The 20,924-nt window shown below is 38.7% G+C and overlaps 1 protein-coding gene across 15 annotated transcripts in view; it reads right to left on the bottom strand.

Annotated features, from left to right (window-relative positions):
* Nucleotides 1-20,924, bottom strand: part of LOC111244145 (dynamin-binding protein-like) — a 96,238-nt gene that overhangs the window by 19,047 nt on the left and 56,267 nt on the right. For all 15 annotated transcript variants that reach the window (XR_015319949.1, XM_086978664.1, XM_086978666.1 and 12 more), the window contains 3 exons: nt 20,014-20,115; nt 14,890-15,085; nt 322-814 (listed from right to left, as the gene is read on the bottom strand). Coding sequence is in view for 14 of the 15 variants with exons in the window: in XM_086978664.1 (XP_086834790.1) it covers nt 322-814; nt 14,890-15,085; nt 20,014-20,115 (791 nt within the window). In the remaining variant the exon portion in view is untranslated. The remainder of the gene's footprint in view (nt 1-321; nt 815-14,889; nt 15,086-20,013; nt 20,116-20,924) is intronic.

The following is a 20,924-nucleotide window of genomic DNA, read 5'->3' as shown; positions in this document are numbered from 1 at the left end:
GTTGTTTTGGTAACTTTGACAACAAATTGATATCACTATATGACACCGTTAAGGCAGATTTAATCCCTACTGTACCAGTATTGATCTTTCAGATAGCATCGTCATGCCAAAAGCCTTATACCAACGGTGACAGTATTTGTCTGATTGACATCTCAGGAGCCTTACATATCGTCTCGTAATAAGTCAACGATCAGCTACTAGCGGCCCGTAGAGGAATGACTTACGACCACCGATAACCCTTCCTCAATTCGCATATGAGTGTGTATCTAGCTTATCACTTGTTGGAGACTCATCTTAGATTGTTACATTTGCAAGAATTACCTTTGTGGTGCATGTTGTTGGCTATCGGCCAAAGCGACCTTTGCCAGAGAAGCTGCAGCAATGTCTGATTGTTTCCCTGCGCCAGTCGGCATTGGAGGAGTCGGAGGAGGGGGTGGCGGGCGCGCCGGAACTAACTGCGGCGGCTTTGTTTTATCACCCACAGAATCGGCGGGACTTAATAACAGCTCTGCAGTTCCAAGTGGCAAAGATTGCGCGGTTTTACCGCTAACAACAGGAACCGCAGGCACGAGAGGCACAAGTGGTGTAAAGCTAACCAGCGATGGCCGCCCTGCAAGATGTCGATGGGGTTCGTAATTCTCGTGATCAGGCGAACCAAAATCCCATGAAAAATCTTCCTCCTCAGGGGTGGACGCCTGCGAACGAACTTCCCGTTCTCGTTGATCCCCCCCTCGATCTTTGCCGTCTTTGTCTCGACGCTCCTTTCTTTCCTTTAGTGCGCCGGTGGTCGCTGTCACCGACTTTGGATCTCCTCCTGAAAATGAGTCACGTACAGCAGAAGACAAATGTTTTTATTTAATTTGTCATTATCATGGGCTTCTAAGGCCTTTTCCATAAAGAGTCGTTCCCAGCAGCTTTGCCATTGTCTGTTTTGCTCTATTATCTTTTCTTCTTCTTTGCCTAAATTAATTTACCAGCTATCAACATATTTTCATTCACCATTAATTTCGCAAAAGTTATGATTGCTGCTCCTGTAAGTCGACTGTACAGGGAAGTCAGGTAAGTCCCGTAGGTTTGAACAAATACCGAACGTTTAAAAGGACGGAGCTTCACTGGAGTCATTTAAAAACTCAATAGTTACCCCCTCCCTCCCTCCCCTCCCCTCCCCTCCCTCCATAATAAGAAAATATAAGGTGAGCCGACCACTTTGAAGTGCCGCAGGAAAATTGCTCTACTGTGTTTTATATTTATGTGTTAGACATGAACGGCATAATTCGAAATCAATCACATACTTATGCGGGTTTAGAAAACTTATGCGGATTGTACTGCTTGTTCAACAGTGGTGATAAGCTGTGCCTTACAAAAAACAATAAACGCATTTCCTAAATTTTGCATTAAAATTTACGTCTAAATGCGGTCTGTCTACTGGTCATTCTATCTGGTCAATTTACTCCTTGGTGCAGGAGAACGACCGTTCGGCAGGCGTTTATCCTTTGAAGTAAAATTTCTAAACGAATACAGCTTTTTATCAGACAAAGCAAATTGCCAAGCATGTGTGTGAACTGCTAATTTTGACAGAAAGATGAGGCAACGTATTTTCTTTACCTGCTGCGAGGGTAAATAGATGACCCACCGACACAAAGAATAATAAATTTCGTAGGTGTAATGTCAAGAGGTACCAATTGACCATGTAATAATACTTGGGTAAATATATATATATATACGTGTAGGGTAGTCGGAGAGTCAAGCAACCCTGTAGCAAATGAATCAAGGTTAAACTAATTATATGAAAACTGATCCACTGTTTATTTTATCTTTTAGTAAATACGCTTCTAAATCGTACCTCAAAATGAAAAGGGAAGGAAAGCATAAATAAAATACCAAAAGAAAAGTCACTAAACATTTAACGCCTTATTCAAACATATATGTCATACGACTGAACTTTTCATTATGGTTTTTATTCGCTGTTTGTTTTCAAATCTACGAATATGAACCTACACAAAACAGAACAAAGATCATTGCACCAGTCGAACTTTGATTAAACTTTCCTAGCGTGAATAGCGTGAGATTCAGAGCATTTTAGTAACTATAGTGCCATACTACTGTAGTGGTAAACGCTTTCGTATTTATGAAAAAATATTTTCATTTGCCTACCAATATATCATTCCGGCTTGTAATTTTACCCCATTATTATTATTATACATATATTGTTATATACATTACTATAACGAAAGAAAACGGAAATACATCCCAGTGTGTGCGCATGTGCAATATGATGTACATCAAATGGGTCTAAACTGAATTATGGGCAAGAGCTCCATGCGCGAACCAATCGTTTGCTTGAACGATTCCGGATGATAAGTTTTTGCCGAAAAATGTGTTATAACAGTGAGCTGACCATATCGATAAGTAAAAAGCATACTTCGTTATGTGCTACTTCTACATGTACGGCCTGAACGTCGGCAGTGTTCAACCCGGTTGGCACTATGCACTTTTCAGATAGGCCTTAAATGAACCAGCATGTGCTCATCAGACATTCTTTATGTGGACCTACACTTTGAACGAACGAGCGAGCTGTGCAGAGAAAAGGTTTTTTACGGACCGATCGCTTCGGGGGCCTTCATTTTTGACCTAAATGAGTAATACATTTAACAATAACCGCCGAAGGACGAACGCCCAGCAAGAAATATTTTTACACAATGAGATTGTCTTGTGTTGTATGCATTTGCTATAGAAGTATACCAGTGGACTTAATTCTCAGCAAACCTTCCCAAAATAGCATGCGTGAAACCCACCAAAATAACAAGTCGAGGAAAATTTTTAGCTTTATGCAAAATCGATATTTACACTACTTTAATTGCTTCAGTATCATTAGTAATACCACAATAACGTGTACCAATGCGTGACGTTCATCGTCTATAATACTAACGAAATCTCGTTCGTACCCTGTATTACTAACGAATTAAAACTAGTACTTTGTTGCAATGGCGGCATCCTTAGAGTGCAATGATTCAGAAACGTGCATACTACAACGTAAACAATTGAAAGATTGTCCAGAAAAAATACTAAATAAATGACTAATATCAGGACCAAATAGCAGTAGTCACTCTGCTTGAATGGTCAGAAACTGTACTTTATTCAGAAAGCCCTCGGTAAATGAAAACTTAAGATAGCGTCTGCCCAGTTTCGTCTAAAGAGGACCAGGCTTATGTATTTATTATCTTACGATCGTTTATTTTCTGGTCTTGTTGCACTAGCCACTTATGACTTTCCCGTTCTAACTACAACCTTCCGTCCGTCGTTATCTTGTCAGCTGCCGTGTTTTCGATGCAGCCCTCGCGTCATCTCTCCTAGCGGTTTGAGTAAACAACTCAAGATCTGAATCGTGTCATTGCAGCGCCATGTCAGCATCCGATCACATGCATGCTTCAATAATTCCGCTTGTCGTCGGTCCTTTTTCGTAATCATCCTTAGACTGTGTTGGCAGATGCAAAGCCCCCTGTGTCGATCATCCCATGGTCCCATAGCAATTGAATCGTTGATTTTACCCTTTTGCAGTCATTTTGCTATATCATGATAAAGAGATTTTCATTTTCCGAGTGTCATATCAACATTAGATCTAGTTAATGGTCAAGAGACCAAACAGTGTGAACATCGGTTGCTTGCTAGGGCATTATGAGTCCATTCCGTTCAAAAAGCAATATAACAACAGTCTTCATAACAACAAATTAATCAATTAAAAAAAAACAAGTTGGTAGGCTTATAAAATATAATAACCATAATAATAATAACGTTATTTACTAACATTATATATTATTTATAACCGTATATTTTCAAAAACTTTACTTTCTTTTGGAAGTTCATTGTAGATTGATACTGCCCATTGGGATATGAATCATTTATTAGTGAATGAGAAAAGAACAAAGAGTCGTTTAAAATTTTCTCGAGATTTTTAGTCATGGAAGTTTTTCTGAAGGATGATGACACGCTGAATAATAACAGACATAATCGGGATTCCCCAAATAGGGTGGATGTGATCTTCTAGCGAACTCTAAAACGTCCGTTTAAAGGAGACATACTCACTAGAGTAGCTACTTTTCTGAAAAATTGTAGGAAATTTTGGCATACTTTTAGGCTGGCTATCACGTTGTGGTAGCGTAGACGAAATTAAGATCTTGCACAGAGAAAAAAACATACTTAAATCGTTTAAGTGTGCTCTTATGTCTATCCGGTATATCTATTTATTTTTTATATACTGTGCTTATTTTCGGTTGTCGTAACGTGTTAGTACAGTTCAACAGTTGTCTGTGATGTTAATCCAAGTGCTTTCCGTGGTTTCGACCTGACGCATGTAATGTTTAATTATATTTAAATTTATAAAGCTCTGATAACGTTTTACTGCACTGTCGACATTCGTATATATATCCTACCTACTTATCTTTCAATTCTTTGTTTAATAAATTAAGCCAAACGCTAGCTAGGATAATCCAATAGAGTTAAATAGCACCCACCGTATGATTATCTCAGCTAGCGATCTTTGTCGTTACGACTTTTTCTTTCCTTCGATAGCGCTCTCGATCTTTCTCTGTCCTTCTAAATACTTTTGTTAATTTAGCCTTATCGACGCCCACATCAATCCATTTCTAGTTCTCGGTATCGATAATTCGCCATTAGCAGGGCTATTTACTAAATTTTATCATTACTATTCAAGTTACAGGTGACCCCCAACCAAGGACATATGCCGCAGCTGCAGTCGAATATGGGGCAAGCATGATTTGCATAGAACGCATCGCTCCAGGTTTTTTGTCCAAAGCGAAACAGATTATATACCGTTCTAGCGCCACTAGCTATTTTTAGGGACAAGGAGAGCTCATCCTCGTGAGCTATATCACACACTGGAAAGGGAGGATCTGCGTAGTTTTGCAGGTTTTCTTTACAGCGATGTAACGACTGTTCGACTCTGCAGTGTGAAACAATCTTTATATCAAGCACACAGACATGGCATGTCGTTTCATTGTGCCTCGTTTATCCTATATGCTACGCTTAGACAGCCGAAAACGAAAGCGGACACTACAGAGAAGATACTGGAGGACTTTAAGGACGCTTAAATGATCCAAGAAACCATTCTGTGTGTATGTGCGCGTATCTCAGATATTTGAAATTCTTCTCGGCCGAACCCGACAGGAACCAAAAGGCTGAGAAAACCAGTTCACTTTGCGACGACATATAAAAGCGCGTGGCGATCCTACCTAGAACGAGCCAACGACACAGAATTTGCCTCAGGTTTCGACTAGATACGGTAAACTTTGACTGGGCAGAAGTACAAAGCAAGCGGTGAACAAGACACAAAAATTGGACAGAGTATTGCTTCATGGAAGCGAAGATGTTCTCTTTCTCTAGGTAGATAGTTTTTTCACGTCGGAGAACTTCATTGCAAGTTACGTGGTAACTTCATTGCAGTATCACTACGATATGAGGCCAGAACGCAGCAACAATATTCAGGATACTGCGATTATTCTACAATTCGTTCCTAGAATATTAAGCAGAAAACAACGTGCAATTTTATAAGTTTTTTTTTGCTTGCCCTTAGTTTTTCCTTGCCTTAGTTGCACATTGCATTTCATCGGGGCATTTCTGCAACGTGTACTAGTAGGCAGTGTAGTAGGATATCTTCGAATATTGCGAGTACCGCGCCGCGAGTGCATAACTGATACGTTACGTCCGCGTTTCCAGATCACCATTGCCTTAGTGAACCTTTCTTTTGCAGACAAATATTTAAGGGCGCCAACTCTCTATTTAAGGCTTTGTCAGTTCACTTCTTTGAAGGAGCGCGCGCGCGCTAATGACAATGGCGAAGTATCAAGCATCATGAAAAACGCCGTCGCAACTGTTGCCACACATGTCGCTGTCACTGTCGTTGTCTGCGCTTCCCGCAATAGCTGCAAACAACCGGTGAAGAATTGCCTTGCAAGTCCAGCTAAAAACCACCCCACAAAAGCATGTTTATTCGAGTCCCCGTTCAAAGGCACATGGTGCTTTGCCGCCGTAAAAAACCATATAGAGGAATAAGATTTACTTAGAAAGCCGAAGAGTGAAGCCATTGTATAAATAGACGAGAAAAGCAATGTAATAGTTTTCTTTCTCGTTCACTTTAGTTATCGTCATCTTCATCCCTCGCATACCGTTCTCGTTGATAGTTCCTCATAAAGGAAAAGACCTCGGGGGCAGTAAAGCTTCTTCTAGTATCTAATAAGGTATGCCACTGTAGAATAGGCAATCCTAGAAACGACAGTAATAAAGCAAAATAAAGGACCATCATAAGTCTTCGGTAATGCCACCTCAAATTTTTCGATTTTATCTGTATTTAAGTATATGTTATTCGATGCAATAGGGTACTGCGTGTAACCGGTTGCTCACGTCACTTATGCATGAAAAGAGATAAATGTTTTTGAAAGCAACATAATTTAACGCGTTAACGTTGTCATTTAGATCATATAATTGTGTCACTTATTTTTAATTTAAGGTCCATCCAACTACTATTAAACTCTATAGTAATAACAGTCTGTAATAACATGAAAACCCAAATAAAACTTCTACGAAAGTGAAATTAATATAATGATAATAATAACAATAATATAGTAATCCTTTTTCCTGTTCAGTGTTTCCAAATAGCTTATACTTTTAGAGCGGCGCACCCTAACAAATCCTTAAAGTAATACTTAGTAATAGTAACTAAGTAAATAATAGTACAGAGATTTATTGCAAAAGGAACAGTTGACGGCCAGCTGTGAGGATATTTGGGCGCAATGATGTCTTCATAGCTTTGGGAGTATTTTCTATTTTTGGCTGTAACTTTTCAGTTTTCTATCTTGCGAAAATCGAGGATGCATCTATACATCACCTAATGAATAAATATATACACTAACAAGCGTGACTAGAGTAAATAATGGGAAGTCAGAGTGACAGTGCTCAGTCTACTGAATTACGGTTAGGTAAAAGACGGTTGCTACGACAGCCATAGGAATCCCTTCGCAACCAGACATTCAGCGATTCTCACGAGTATTTTGAGCGATTAGAATCAATTTATAGTGCAGTTGCATTTGGCCAGCCTGAATATCTTCGACCCATAATACATTTGGAACTCTTTGCTGCTACGGGGCTAGCATATCACCTAAAGACGACCGTGAGGAAGACAAAGTGAATACGCGAAAAAAAATTAGGGAGCTGATCGCGTACAACCGTGTGAGCTATGCGTAGCTCTATTTTATCTGCCCTAGATTTTGCCTTTATCGTACAGCGTTTAATACACACTATACGTCGTCTCTCCAAAACACCTCTTCTCGAGTTCTTACCGACATGTGCAGATCGTCCGGAACCTGTCCAACAAATCCGCTCTACATGTACAAGCGCACACCTAGACATCCCAGAGATAAACAAACATGTATGATTCTTCGCCGGTAGCTAGCACGCCTATACAAGGACATGTGGCTAACCTTCGTATCAGACGACAACTCGGAGGCTACAGCTCTCGGCTCTGCCACTAGCCGATCCAGCTTCACCGTATTTCCATGTGAGAATACACAAAACGATTTCCAAGTGCCCCAGTCATTTGTATTTTGTGTTTAGACGACGGTGCGATGCTATTCAGACCAAGGTATATCTACACATGCCCCACCACCGCCGGTCTCGAGTTGCCACCGAGAACTTGAGTATTAAACATTCGTCATCCCACTGTTGTATATTTCGTGTGAGCTTTGTTTCGCTTACGCAGAAAATGCCCACCCGCATTTAGAGCTAAAAGCCTTTGACCGGTGTGATATTGTATAGATAAAATATTTAGTTTCATTTATCGATATGGATTCTGTTTGGGCTAATATCTTGTTTACGCTACATTAATTCGTAGTAGCGAATGTACCCGAAATAGAGCACCAACAATGACAATAGTAAATCTCAGTTACCAACAACCAGACACCGCGAATAGCAGCCTCAGCGGCGACAACGACTATAACTCTCCTATTTAATGGGAAAACAGCATGGAACGACGCAGTGACGAGGCTTACTACCTCGTAGGACATCCGCCAACCCGTCAGCTCACTCCAACCATATTCTATCACTGGCTGCTAAAGCCTAGCTCGTCCCGGGGACCAGAGCAATACAAAATGTCTCCTTGTTTGTCAATAAGTTGAGTCTACCCGTTGAGTCGGACCTCGTTAGAAGTAACGCGTGGCGGAAGAGTTGTGAAGACACCACAAGAACTCATTAGCAGGCAGGGTCTGCCAGTAAAGGCCAAAGGTAATAACTTATAGGGAACGCTGTCGACAGGCGACGTGCGCAGGCACTCGCATTCAAAAGTAGCCCTCACATGGAATAACCATATGACACGCGGCCAGCGCATCGGCAGCCGCCGATTGCAGAGAAAGATGGGGGCAAAGGCAAAATCTAATGGCAGGAGACGGTCCAGTCTCAAAGGGAAGGTCTGACAGCTTACGTAGCCCAGTATTAGTTAGTCACTTATTATATAAACGCCTTGGAATGTCTTGACAAACATCTTTTTGGAAGTAACGTGTGCAAAGTAAACTATGGTTCATACGTATACACATAAAGGCGAACGCACAAACGTTAATGAAATGCAGAGCACAAGTAAAACTGCGAATACATATCACTGTTAAATAAAACAAAAAAAGAAATATTTAAAATAGCTGAATTAAATCATGTTTTTAAATCTAACAAGCGAAAAATAATAAACATAACTAGGAACTTATACAATTTCTCTTGGATTATCTTTGTGATTAAATTTTGGAATAACTTAACACAGATTGACTCAGTGTTGACTCGAAATCCTTTGCGTGCTGTTAATGACAGCTGGAGTTTTAATTGAAAACAAATCGGTTCTTTACAGTTGGAAGTCCTTCGGTTAAACGTTAAACGAGACGAGTACTGCGTTACAGGTTTAGAATCGCGGAGATCTTAACGATCAACAAAAGTTAGCTCTCTTGAGCTAACTTGAGAAACCTGAGAAAGTTTGTAGCCTGTATACACGACTGAGAAAACTAGGTCCGATAAAATGTGTAACACATTTAGACCACTTACCTATGGTAAATTCAAATCAAGGTACAAATTAATTGAAAACCGAGCTACCTAACTTAGTTGCAATAGCCAGACTGAAATGATAAAATGATCGAAAATGCATCCTGTCTGTAGAAAATACATATCAACCACTAAGTTTCGGACTTATGAACCACTCGTTTTTAAAAATGAGTGAACAAATGAATGTGACAGACAATCGGCCCTACTGTTATTTATAAGACCTTGAGTACGCTAAATAAATGTTTTTATCATGTTCTTTAAATAGATTACTTGCAGCGTTTAAAATAGCCAAGTGCAGTAGCTGTTCAAAAATATAACCAGATTTGACCGAAACCAGCGAACCTATTTTTGGAATGCAAACACAACTCTAATTTGATCAATAAAAAGATTGTTTATTAATTCAATATAACTGTAATTGTAGGAAGATTTATGTATATAAAACCCGTCAAGATTCGAACAAATTTTGTTGGGCCATTTGTTCTTTTTTTTTAGGTATTAGGAAAAAGGAAAAAGCCAGTCTTTTTAAACAAAACGACTCACTTATCACGGCGAAAGTAGAAGATATGCCTCTGGAATATGAGCAAAAGTTACCGATTGTCTAATGTGATAAGAACTCCTGTGCTAGCCCGAAACTTACAGTCTACGTTACGTCTAAGTTTCCGTTCGAGTTCTAAAAATCCCGAGACTTTCATGAGATAACGGAAAATCGGAGATTTAAACGCATCGAGATGCGGTTAAAATGGCACAGAGAACAACCTCTGATAATTCGAGCTTTTTGATACGAAAAATCAAGATGATACATTGCCGATTCAACTGTGCAGAGAAACTTTTGCGAGTAATCTTTTTCATACCTTTCCGGCTCTCTTGAACACTTGCTATCAACGAAAAAGGTCATTTCATTAAGTGTGAGTAGTAAGCTTAGCATTTATAGCAATAAACGTCACACTTTTAACATGTGTAATACGTTTCATTTGAACCATTAACCATAAAAGATAGTTATAAGAACTATTACAAGTAAATAAAAGAAACAATAAAAGAACTTCATCGTATATAAATACGAAACATTTTCGTTGTTGTCCTCAACGTTACAGCCAAAACAAAATTCTACAGGGATAACTTTTTGAGCTTTGGTACTTCGAACAGGATACGTTCACTTAAATGAGTCGACCACCGTACACCGTCACACCCATAGTGTACATTAACTAAAGTAAATCAATATTTTTTAGTATAATCTAGGTGTTGTCCCTTACGAGCTACATATTTGAACCTAAAGCATCTCCTAGCCTGAGTGCTGCCCATAGTAGCATATAGCTGATATTTTGCATCGTCGTCGACTAGCACTAGCATCACTCAGCTACAGACACGCGTTAATCGAGTAGAATTCAGATCATTGTTTTAAACATGCCACAGTATTAGTACCGATCGTTACTATTCAAAGAAGGTACTGGAAAAATCGCTTTGGCGTGGAACAGTCTCCCAATATAATAGTATATTGAAGGACACGCGCACGGTTAAGCTCAATAATGAGTTTAGTAAAACATTTTTTTGTTCTGTAGACAGTATATGAAAACATACTTTTGTAGAATTAATGCGCAATGCGCAGTCATATTGCCTCACGTCAACGTTTACAGTGTGGCTTGACCAAATCAGCACTTTCTTATACTACTTATTATTTACCAGTCCTACTCGAGGAGAGCTCATTAATAAGAAAGACGTAAAGTTGCAGTTGTAGAGCAAAACAGCGCGTCGTCGTCGAAAGCATCTAATATCCTACCACTTTATGTGACGAGCCCCCACCAGAGTTGCTGATTGTTTCCAAACGGGCTCGGAAAAGTCCAACGAAGATTTTCTTAGGCCATGCCGGAAAACCTTGAGTGGATTTAGATTTGATAAGTTTAAAATAATGGCTCAAAAATCATATCTGATATTATTGAATTTTTGACACCTGTATCAGCGATCATTCGAGTACTAAATAATTTATTACCAACAGTTTGTTTTTTTTGTACTATTTGAACCTTTATAGCTGGAGACTTTTAGCCAATTAGCGGCCTAAATTTTATTTGGCTAGATTTTTTTTCACTGAAATATAGTTGAACATCAGTTTCAAGAGCCTCGTGATAGCTTAGTAGGCATTAAATTTGCCTGCTAATTTTAGGGGCACGTTGTAGTCTAGCTTCATAGCCAGGTATCGCCAGACTTTGCTTCGTGCTGGGAGCTATCTGACGGAATGCCTGACGGCGATAGCGAACGCGAAACAGGGAATTTTAAAAGACGCTTGTCAAAATCGTTCGGCATGCAGTAACAATCATCTGAGGGCAAAAAAGATTATTTTGAATATTACTAGCGAGTCGTAGTTCGGGTTTTTACTAAAGATGTAATCGAACCAACATGAATAACGCTTTTTAGCACATTCTTCATTCAAATATATGTCTCCGACTTAGATACAGCGTTTCGAAGCAATGCATATACCAAACCCCCCAGTCTTATGGGGCTGCCCTGTACGGTTAAATCCTGTGTAGTTGAAAATCTTATTGCCTTCCTGTCAATGGCACAAATTTAGCACAAACACCTTCTACTTGAAGCTTCGCTTGACGCGTTCGGCTGTCTCCATAGGCCTTTTTATAGGTGACATAACTGTCACATCCCGTGATAGTATGCAAATTCGGCTAATATTAGATCATTTGTTCTGCGGTCTACACCAAGTTTCCTACACTTCCTATGACAAAAATGTAACGTCTGCAATCTCTGGCCTATATCTATTCTGAAGTGGGAAAAGGTGGATAAAAAAAAAGGCTTATATTCTATTCGAACGCCTCCAATGTCAAAAACGATGTTCTGTGCAGCCCAAGGGTTTTAATTTGTTCTACATATGGAAAATAATATTAGCTAGATATCTTCCTAGAGACCGCTTTTGATCTGTTTCAGGTAATATTGAACCACGGCTCTGTATAGTTCAACATCAATTTCACCACTATGGTGTTTCAGACCCTGAACTGTTTTCATGTTCAATACGCATTACCAATCATATAGCACCGCAGGAAAAGATTTGAAAAAAATGTTTACAAGGTCGAAACGGCCATTCGGCGTTACGGAACGAAATCAGTTGGCCTGAAAATATAGTTCCATTTTGCTGGAACCAAATGTTTTTTCATCCTATATCCCCATATTGATCGACGGAAACGCTCACAATCAGGAAAAGATAGCGTTCGCCATCGACGATTGCTGTCATTCCGTTGTTCGTGTTACACTGTGAACCTTCGCAAGTGAAGTCGTTGTCCAACACCTATCTCCAATTGCTCTAAGCCCAAGATGCGGCAATTTTTGTTTACTCATGTGGACATTTAGCTGAAAACGAGTTTCATCAGAGAAGATAATGTGATCAAAGAAGTTACTAGAACGTGCCCTGCGATCAGTAAATCAACGAAACCTGTGTTCGTGTCGGAGATGTAATTGTTGAATCAACTGTACCCCGTAGATATGAAGTTGCAATTTTTGTTTAACAGAGTGCTCCTTGATAAACTGTTGTTGATCGAGACGTTAAGCGCGACGTCGTTTTGAGGACGTTGGATAGGCAGACACACTCTTCCGTGCTGCAGCGATGTTATGGCTTGTTGATCCGCCTAGTGGTCTCCCTAGCCCTATTTAATTCGCGCGTGAACCCAAGTTCTTCATATATCTTGATCCATGTTACCTTCGTCAGATGAGAAATATCGTCCATGCTCTATGCTAGACTTTCACCACCGTACCACCGTAATCGGCTGCTTATATCGATAATAGATTTTTATGAAGAGCAAACGCTGTTCGATCCTGTCGAGCTTCAACATCATAAACCCCGAACGCTGCTGTGTTTATTGCTAGACAATCTGGTAGTTTTTAGTTTTTCACAAACACTACACCCTTATATATCTTGCTGTAACGGAATCATCCGATACTTGTACAGATATGGTAGTTATTTTAGAGCTAAACCTATTTGTTATATTTAAATTTGTCTTACTTTTGCCAGAGGGATCCGCGTCCTGTTCACTAGTATGAAAACTAATGAGCAATAAATAATCACTATTGATGATACGTTTGCAAATCTTGGTATTAAATCTGGCTTGATGGAACTTTGAGGAACTTGAAGGAACTTTCCTATTGATTTTTTTATAAGCAAATAATAATTGTACATCTGCATTTTGAGAAATACCAGTTTTAGGTAATGGATAAGCCTATAATATAGTAAAAACCAAGAGCTCTCCCTTTTTACTATATCCGTACGTCAGTTGTACAGCCTGAGGTAAAGTCTCTTTCTCGACCTCCGTTGATATAAAAAAATGCTTTGCTTATATCTATGGCATTCCATTTGTTACTTTAAGCAAATAAACGAATCATATTTGGATATGATAGGAACTGTGCTAAGCAGGTACTACCTATATAACATTCGCGCTTTTATACTTTTATACAGGTGCGTTTATAAACAGTGTTATTAACTTTCCTATTAAGAGAGTTAACATAAATCTTCATCCCCGGATAAGGATCAAGCTGACTATACTATTGAAATTGACAAACGACAAAAAATTAAGAAGATAGAGCAGTTCTTTTATAATGCATGTCACGTTTAAACGCTCTTCTGTGATCAATTATTTGTTCTATGCAAAGCTTCCAGCACGATATTCATTGCAATCATGTTGATACCTATTAAAGTAGAAAATGATTTTGTTATTGGCATCAAAAGATAGCAGTGGATGAAAACACTGACCGCAGTCAGTGTTTTCTGCTATGAAAAAGAATATATCTATGACGAAATAAGTACAAAGACGTACAAGATATCCTGGTATTGACATTATAGCTAATCAGCTCAATGTGTTAAATAACGCAGTAACTAAACAATGCTTATAATTTTATCTGATAACTTTACGAGCAGCCTGGTTAAGCGGTATGTGGTGCCAAAAAGAGCACTATTGCGTAAGCTTGTTACCTATATAGAGTGGCATATTTGTTCATTTTTTTCATAACATAAAAAGCCATACTTCTTGGAAGCGCCGTATCTACTATTGTTGAGTGTGCGAGCTATCTATACCACATGTACGGTCCTGATCCCTTTACTTTGCAGTAAGGTTTTCTGATAGTAAAACAGTCATAAGAGTCTGTCAGCTAGGTAAGAATCTGCAAAAATGTCAAACTAACCCAAGAATGGCCAGCCAGTACATTGAAACAACTAGCAGCTTCCAGTTATCGTGAGGTGCTTGTTGTGCCAATAGGGACACGGCTACTACCAATGGCTGTCGCTACGAAGTGCATGCCGACAAAATACAATCACACTGTACCGCAATGTGAATATATCTTGTATTTGTGTATCATGTCCAGTGTAAAAAAGAACACGCTAGAATCCACATGGCTAAATGTAAAATATCTATTTTAATACATATAAAAAATTAACAACAAGGTTAAGTAGTATGCTGGGAATACTAATAGACGTAGATTGCATTTTGTGAACGCATCAGAAAAGTCCAAAGAAACACACACACTTTCTTCCACTGGTAGCAACATAACCTGACGTTGTAAGCAGCATACCTCCACATGGATCTAGGCCCTTTTAGCATGAGAAGCCGTAAACTAGCTTTCTTTTAACGAAGTTTCGGTGTGCTTGCTACGACTTTTTCCTAGACGTTTATCAAATCGTAAGGACATCCAGGAAAGCTTGAAAATCTCTCTGCAAAAACTGTATCCCGATATAAAATAGTATATTCGCATTAGCTTACACCGACAACAACAACAACAATAACAAATAACATAGAATAACCTAATTCAGAGCAATGTTACCTGAGTCCGAGCTAACAACCGACGGCGCCGCTGGCGGGCTTGATGTGGCGAGCCATGAAATGACATGCTGTTGTCCAAGTGACGTTATGGCCTCGAGAGGCAGTGAAGCTGATGTTAAACCGCCAGCTGTTGTCGTAGATGCCACTGCCCCAAGCGATGTCAACGCTGGTGGAACTATGGCAACTGAATCAATTTCCTGAAACGGGTAAACTAGGATTTATGGCAACATTTTACAATGGGCCGATTACAAATCAGTATAACATGGAGCGCCAATATAAACACATGCACGCATGGCATACCATTGACAGCAAGAATAACAGTAACAACATAAAACAATCAGTCGTAGCCGCCCCAAAAAAGGCGTCTTTTCAGCTTAAATACATTGCACTTAACCGCCCATAATCGGTTACAGCAGTAATGAGAGTATCTAAGTCACAAGCAGGAAAAAATACCTCAATGACTAAGATTGAAATTAGCTGAACCAAGCAATGTTCGTTATTCACAAACAAAGGCATTGTAAGAAACCTAGTTCTCTGTTTTCATCGTCTGATTGGACGACAGGAACAGGACCACAATTAAATAATTTAGTGTATGTTAACACTTAAGGCAACCATAATAACTAACTTCCTTAACTGGTTGTCATTTTATATAGAGTACGATAAGAGCAAACCAATCTGCTGTATATTTTATGTAAGAAGTAAAATTTATGAATACATATATATATACATATTTTTAATTTGAATTTTATTCATGCGGCATTGAAAAGGCTCTCTTAAACCGTTTTCGACTGTCAATATTGCCAATTTATACAAACATACAGACGTACCTAAGCACATTTAGTTTTCTTAAATTTGTAAGATTGGCAATAGGAAATAAATTTAAAAAAGGTCTTTCAATGCTGCATCAGTAAGATACATATATATATATATCGTAATAATAGTAGGTGCGCGCGTTCATGCTCGTCCGTGAGCTAAGTTTATCTAATAAATCGAACAGCATTGACTCCACGATCAACCCTTATACCTTCAGAAAACCTTTAACCATATACCAATGAATGCAGGGTGAGGCCGACAGATATATCTAGTCGGCATACAAAAAACGTACGTCAAGAGCAATAGGTCGAAAGATCTGGACGTGTGACAAATTACTATCGGAAAAAGTGACTAAAAAAATTAAGGTTCTTGTTTTGAACTACCAGGGTGTTGACTAAGGAAATATGTTAGCACCTACTCCTAATGCCACAATCTGATCTGTTTAAATAGTTTTAACATTCAAAAAGACATTTCTATATCATTTACAAGCACTTGTTACTGTTTCTGTAAAAGTATCAATGTAAATATAATTTCTAACCATATCACTTGATATAAGACTAATATATTTATGTAATACCTGTTTATAGGAGGACTAAGCGTAATTCTACACAAAAGTTTTATTTTTTCAAAAAAAGATGTATGTATCTTGAACTTAGTGAAATAACTTCACTTGAGGAGGAATAGCCAGGTCTTCCGCTTGCTGACCGTTCATAAAGTAACAGAACCTAATAATATTACGTTGTTCCCTGCTTTTTGCTATTCTTAAATGAATCTAGACTAGTTGCATTATGAAGTGCCGCTGTTCTTCAAAAATAATCAAAATATATCGAGTTTATTGATTTACAAGACCTCTTTGTCAGAGGAATATTTTTTTTAAGCATCTACTCAAATTGCTCTCACTAAAGTATTTCCCGTCTAATCATAGTAACTAAGCTCACACTTGAAGGGTTACTATAATCTCGCCTGCTGCTGAACTTAAAAATAGACTTTGTTATCTTAGCGTAAAAAATGTTTTACCTTTGTTTGAAAACTGTTAGTTGTTACCATTATTGGAGATAATTTGCTGGGCTCACTTTCAGTGACTTGAGTATTTTGGCTCAGGTAATGTGCCCTGGACAGGGCTATAATTTTTTATCATCTTTGGTGTTATTCGCCATAATGGTAAGATGTCATCTTCAAAGCGTACCACAAGATTTTATATTTCAAAACAGCTGCTTGGCCTAAGCGGCTTGCTTAATCGTATTAGGGTAAAATCTACTGTACATAAAGACAAGAACCCTAGGAAATTAACGAGATTGAGATTTTATTCATAGCTTGTACTAAGAAAGCGTGGAACAATTTTACGGGAATTGCTTCGACGAGGAAATCATGCTAGTCTTGTTTTATAAGGATCATCTGAACCTTAGTAGCCAGTTATACAGTACTTCAATGTTTTGTACATGTGACAACTCTCTATTGATTACGTTGATTAGAAAACCGTTTACGCGACTGTCTAACAATTAAAAGCTTATCGAAATAATCAATAAGGTATTATGTGGACGCCATAATCATAACGTTGGGGCGCAGTTGAGAGCAAGTAAGCGCGCCCAACACTCCAATGAAGCTCATCGTCTTTTCTGTTCTTTTGTGATTTGTATGCGGTGCCGCCCTTACGTGTAAAACATTTTTCAGTGGGACTGATTCATTGACACGCGTCTGTCTTTATATCAAACAGAAACTTTAGCAAATAAATTAGAATTTTTGGATAAGGAATTTCTGTGGAAATCCTACTGCACGCTTAATTTGAAATCCAACATTTTAAATTACATATAGAATACTTTCTGTAATACCGAGAACACCTCTTCAGATTTCTTCTTTCTAAAACTCTGGATGGTATCGTTCTGAAAATCTGTGATTTTAGGTTATTTAGCAACGACACCCGTGGCAGAGACTGAGACCTCTTGACTCGCATCTGGTCTCAATATGTTGGCAGCCGCTGACTTCGTGTTCAAGGGTTTGTCAGCTGAAATTTTTCATCTAAAGAAATTCGTACCCCAAGTATTCCTATTGTGTATTGAAGTCTGTACTCAACGACTATTTTATAGTCATACGCTGAGCTTTTATGCACATGAAGTTCGTCTGTGCAAGGTAGTTGCTATTAGGGTTCTAATGATACGTTTGCTGTATACAATACTTGCTAGTACATTATTATAAAGCACAAACGAAGCTAGTATCTGTGACACAATTCTATTCGGTGTATCACCCAAGTCCAGTGACAGGAACTCAAGCATCATTGCAAACAAATGTGAAACAGTAACGCCTTTTGTAATGCACTGTTTACTATTGCAAATAATAGCAGCAAATGTGTGATGATAATATAGAAAGCATAATCTGTGCTTACTACTGCTATGCCTGTATGTAGTTGTAAGCTGCGGTCAAGAAGATAATTTTTCGTAAACGAAATCGGCTTCGTTAATTTACCCTATACATTTATAGAAAAAAAAATGGCGTCTGTTTGTTGCGTCTATCGACGAAAATAAATTACTGACTGTGCCACGTATTACCCTGTTTATTGGCCCACGTTTAATAATGGACAATTGCATATTAAAGTACCTGGCCTGCGTAAAGGCTGAGGTTTATGTAGCATTATAAATGTCTAACACAATTCGACAAATTAAATTACCGAACTGGAGAGTAGAGCACAGTCCTTTACTGTAGAAATCAAATTCCTGCTGACGATAAAACCTACACACTTTTATTAGGCCTTTTCACGCTTTTAGAGACTGGCTAGGGAAGGTTCGATATGCTTCCATAGCCCATCAGCGCACATATACTAGAAAATATATTTTGCATCATACATGCAAAAGAACATACTAAAGGACACTTCGTTCACCGATCGAAGGTTTTCACAAAACATACACCGACACACATTGTCAGCAAGATTTGAACATGCTGCTGAATGGGTCGTTCAAATTTTCACCTTACTCGATGATTCATGTCTGCAGTAGCAAGAAGAACATGAAACCTGCTATACAGAGGTAAAAATTAATAGCAACTTGATGCAGTTGCCAATGTGCCGGTGAAGTGGCTCTAGGTTTATGTATTAGGCATTCTGCGATTTTTCCTAAAAAAAGAAGCGAACGTACATAGAGTGAAAAATAGAACTGATCGCATAGACACCCCGCAAATGTTACAGAATGCCAATGGAAAGCAGACACTGATAAAATCTTAGGTAAATGGGTTGTTTAGACGTCAAAAAAACAAAAAGATAAGAACTGTGGCACCTGGGTCCTCCCTCACGACGATTCACTGGCCCACACTTTACTACTCGTATACCACTTAAAAAAGTTTTACACCTTCATGTACGCGTTGCCAACCGTTATATTACCGGAGCTAGTTTTTTATGACTTTTCTTATTTCCGAAACTGTGAAAAAATCTAAAGGGAAAGCGTTTTGACACGATACAAAGAATTATAATAATGATAAGAATGAAAAATCGATGACCGAGTTGAAGGTTCTTTCAATGATCGGGTTTAAAAAGTGATTTGAACAGTGGAAAAATCGCTGGCATAAGTGTACCGTATCCAACGTAGATTATTTCAAAGGACACAGCTTAAAACGGAACGATTAAATAAGTACTTATGAATCTAGAACAAACTACTCAATCATTTTTAAACAAAGAATAAGAGTAGGAATTATCAGCCAGAGAGATAACTAGGCTATACCTTTATACTGTTTCGGCAACAACAGTGTACTGCCTTTTTCTTTTTTGCTCATAGATAAGCGTTACAGTTGAAAGATTTCTGTTCAGCTTGTGCCGTTGGACCACGCATCAATGCCTTGATGTCGGGCTCGAAAAATGTATGCCGAGAAACAAGAAACAGCATTTTAGACTTATTCATCTTTTATTGAAATCAAAAAGCTGCAAAAAAGCAAGAATGACGTCTACGACAAGGAGCTATGCGTCCTACTTAAGCGTAGCGCGCTGAAAATGCACTCCAATCGATTTTTCAAACCATTTTTGGAGGAGGGCAATCGCTATATAAGCTTATATATCTTAGCCATTAGGTCCTCATCATACGTAGAGCGTCGTTAGTTTTCAGACACTGGAACAAATGCTAAATAGAAGGTTCAAATGCTGTCTTTTGCTAATCGCTATACTTACCTTTGGAATCCGAAGTTAAGACAAAGCTTTCTAACTTCACCAAGAAGAAAATAACAACCTCGAAAGACAAAAAAATATTTTCGAGTGTATAAGATTTAACTATCAGCAAATGAAATATAAAAAGGCTAGCAGTAAACAAAATCTGAAAAACATAATCGTAGAGCTAACCTGCACATAGTTAACTGGGCAAATGCCGATATCTCCTTGGGAGTTTCTCGCCTTGTACCAGTCATCGCTGATCTTATCCAATATAACCACAACCTCGCCCTCCTGCAATATGTATAAAATCGTTTGTAGCACAATATGTTATAGTTGCATTAACCTTCAGAATAATGATACATTAGGTTTTCACTTTAATGAAAGGTGCAACGAATTCACTCTCTATTTATTTGCCATACAATCTTTTACCATCTTTCAACCAATTTACTTATAGAGTGTAGTCAGAAGTGTTTAGGCTCAGTGTTCAGAAACCCATCGAATGTCGATTCTGTTCATTGTCAGACGTGCTGTCATGAATCTTACCTACCACCTATTGGATTTGAAGGATATGCCGGATGCAAAAAAGTTTCCGCTCCGGTTTTTAGATGACAGCTCTTACATGACATTGTCGTAGCAAATGATTTTGCTTTGGTCTCCTCTGCTGGATAGTTTACCCGATGCAATTGGATCGTACGCAGAATTTCATCCAACGCCCAGCTTTTTTTCCAAGCATTTCCCAAAGTATAAAATACCTCCACATTAAACGCAAGTCATGGTCTATTCCACATAAAAAACTTTCATGATTTCGGGCCCCAGGGTATTTTTCGGAGCCAGCCACTTCTATTGTTTATAATGACGTCGAGAGAGAGAGAGACCTGCTCTTGTCACTTGTAGCAATTTTGTGCAGGACTTTGCGCGTTCCTCTGCGCCAGGCTGTACGTTGAGCAGCAATAAAGAGTCACGATCTCTCACCACGTAGTCATCATTTTGTCTATGCCACGTCAAACCTTTACGTCTTAATTAAATCCCATGAGTTACTAAAATCTTCCAGATCTAAAATTCCATTTTTGCACTTGACAAATTACCTTTAAGCAGTTCTT

The sequence above is a fragment of the Varroa destructor genome, unplaced genomic scaffold, assembly GCF_002443255.2.
Source record: "Varroa destructor unplaced genomic scaffold, Vdes_3.0 BEIS01000002.1, whole genome shotgun sequence".
Classification (NCBI taxonomy): Eukaryota; Metazoa; Arthropoda; class Arachnida; order Mesostigmata; family Varroidae; genus Varroa; species Varroa destructor.
The sequence above is the reverse complement of the archived record's forward strand: the minus strand, read 5'-3'. Positions and strand labels throughout refer to the sequence as shown.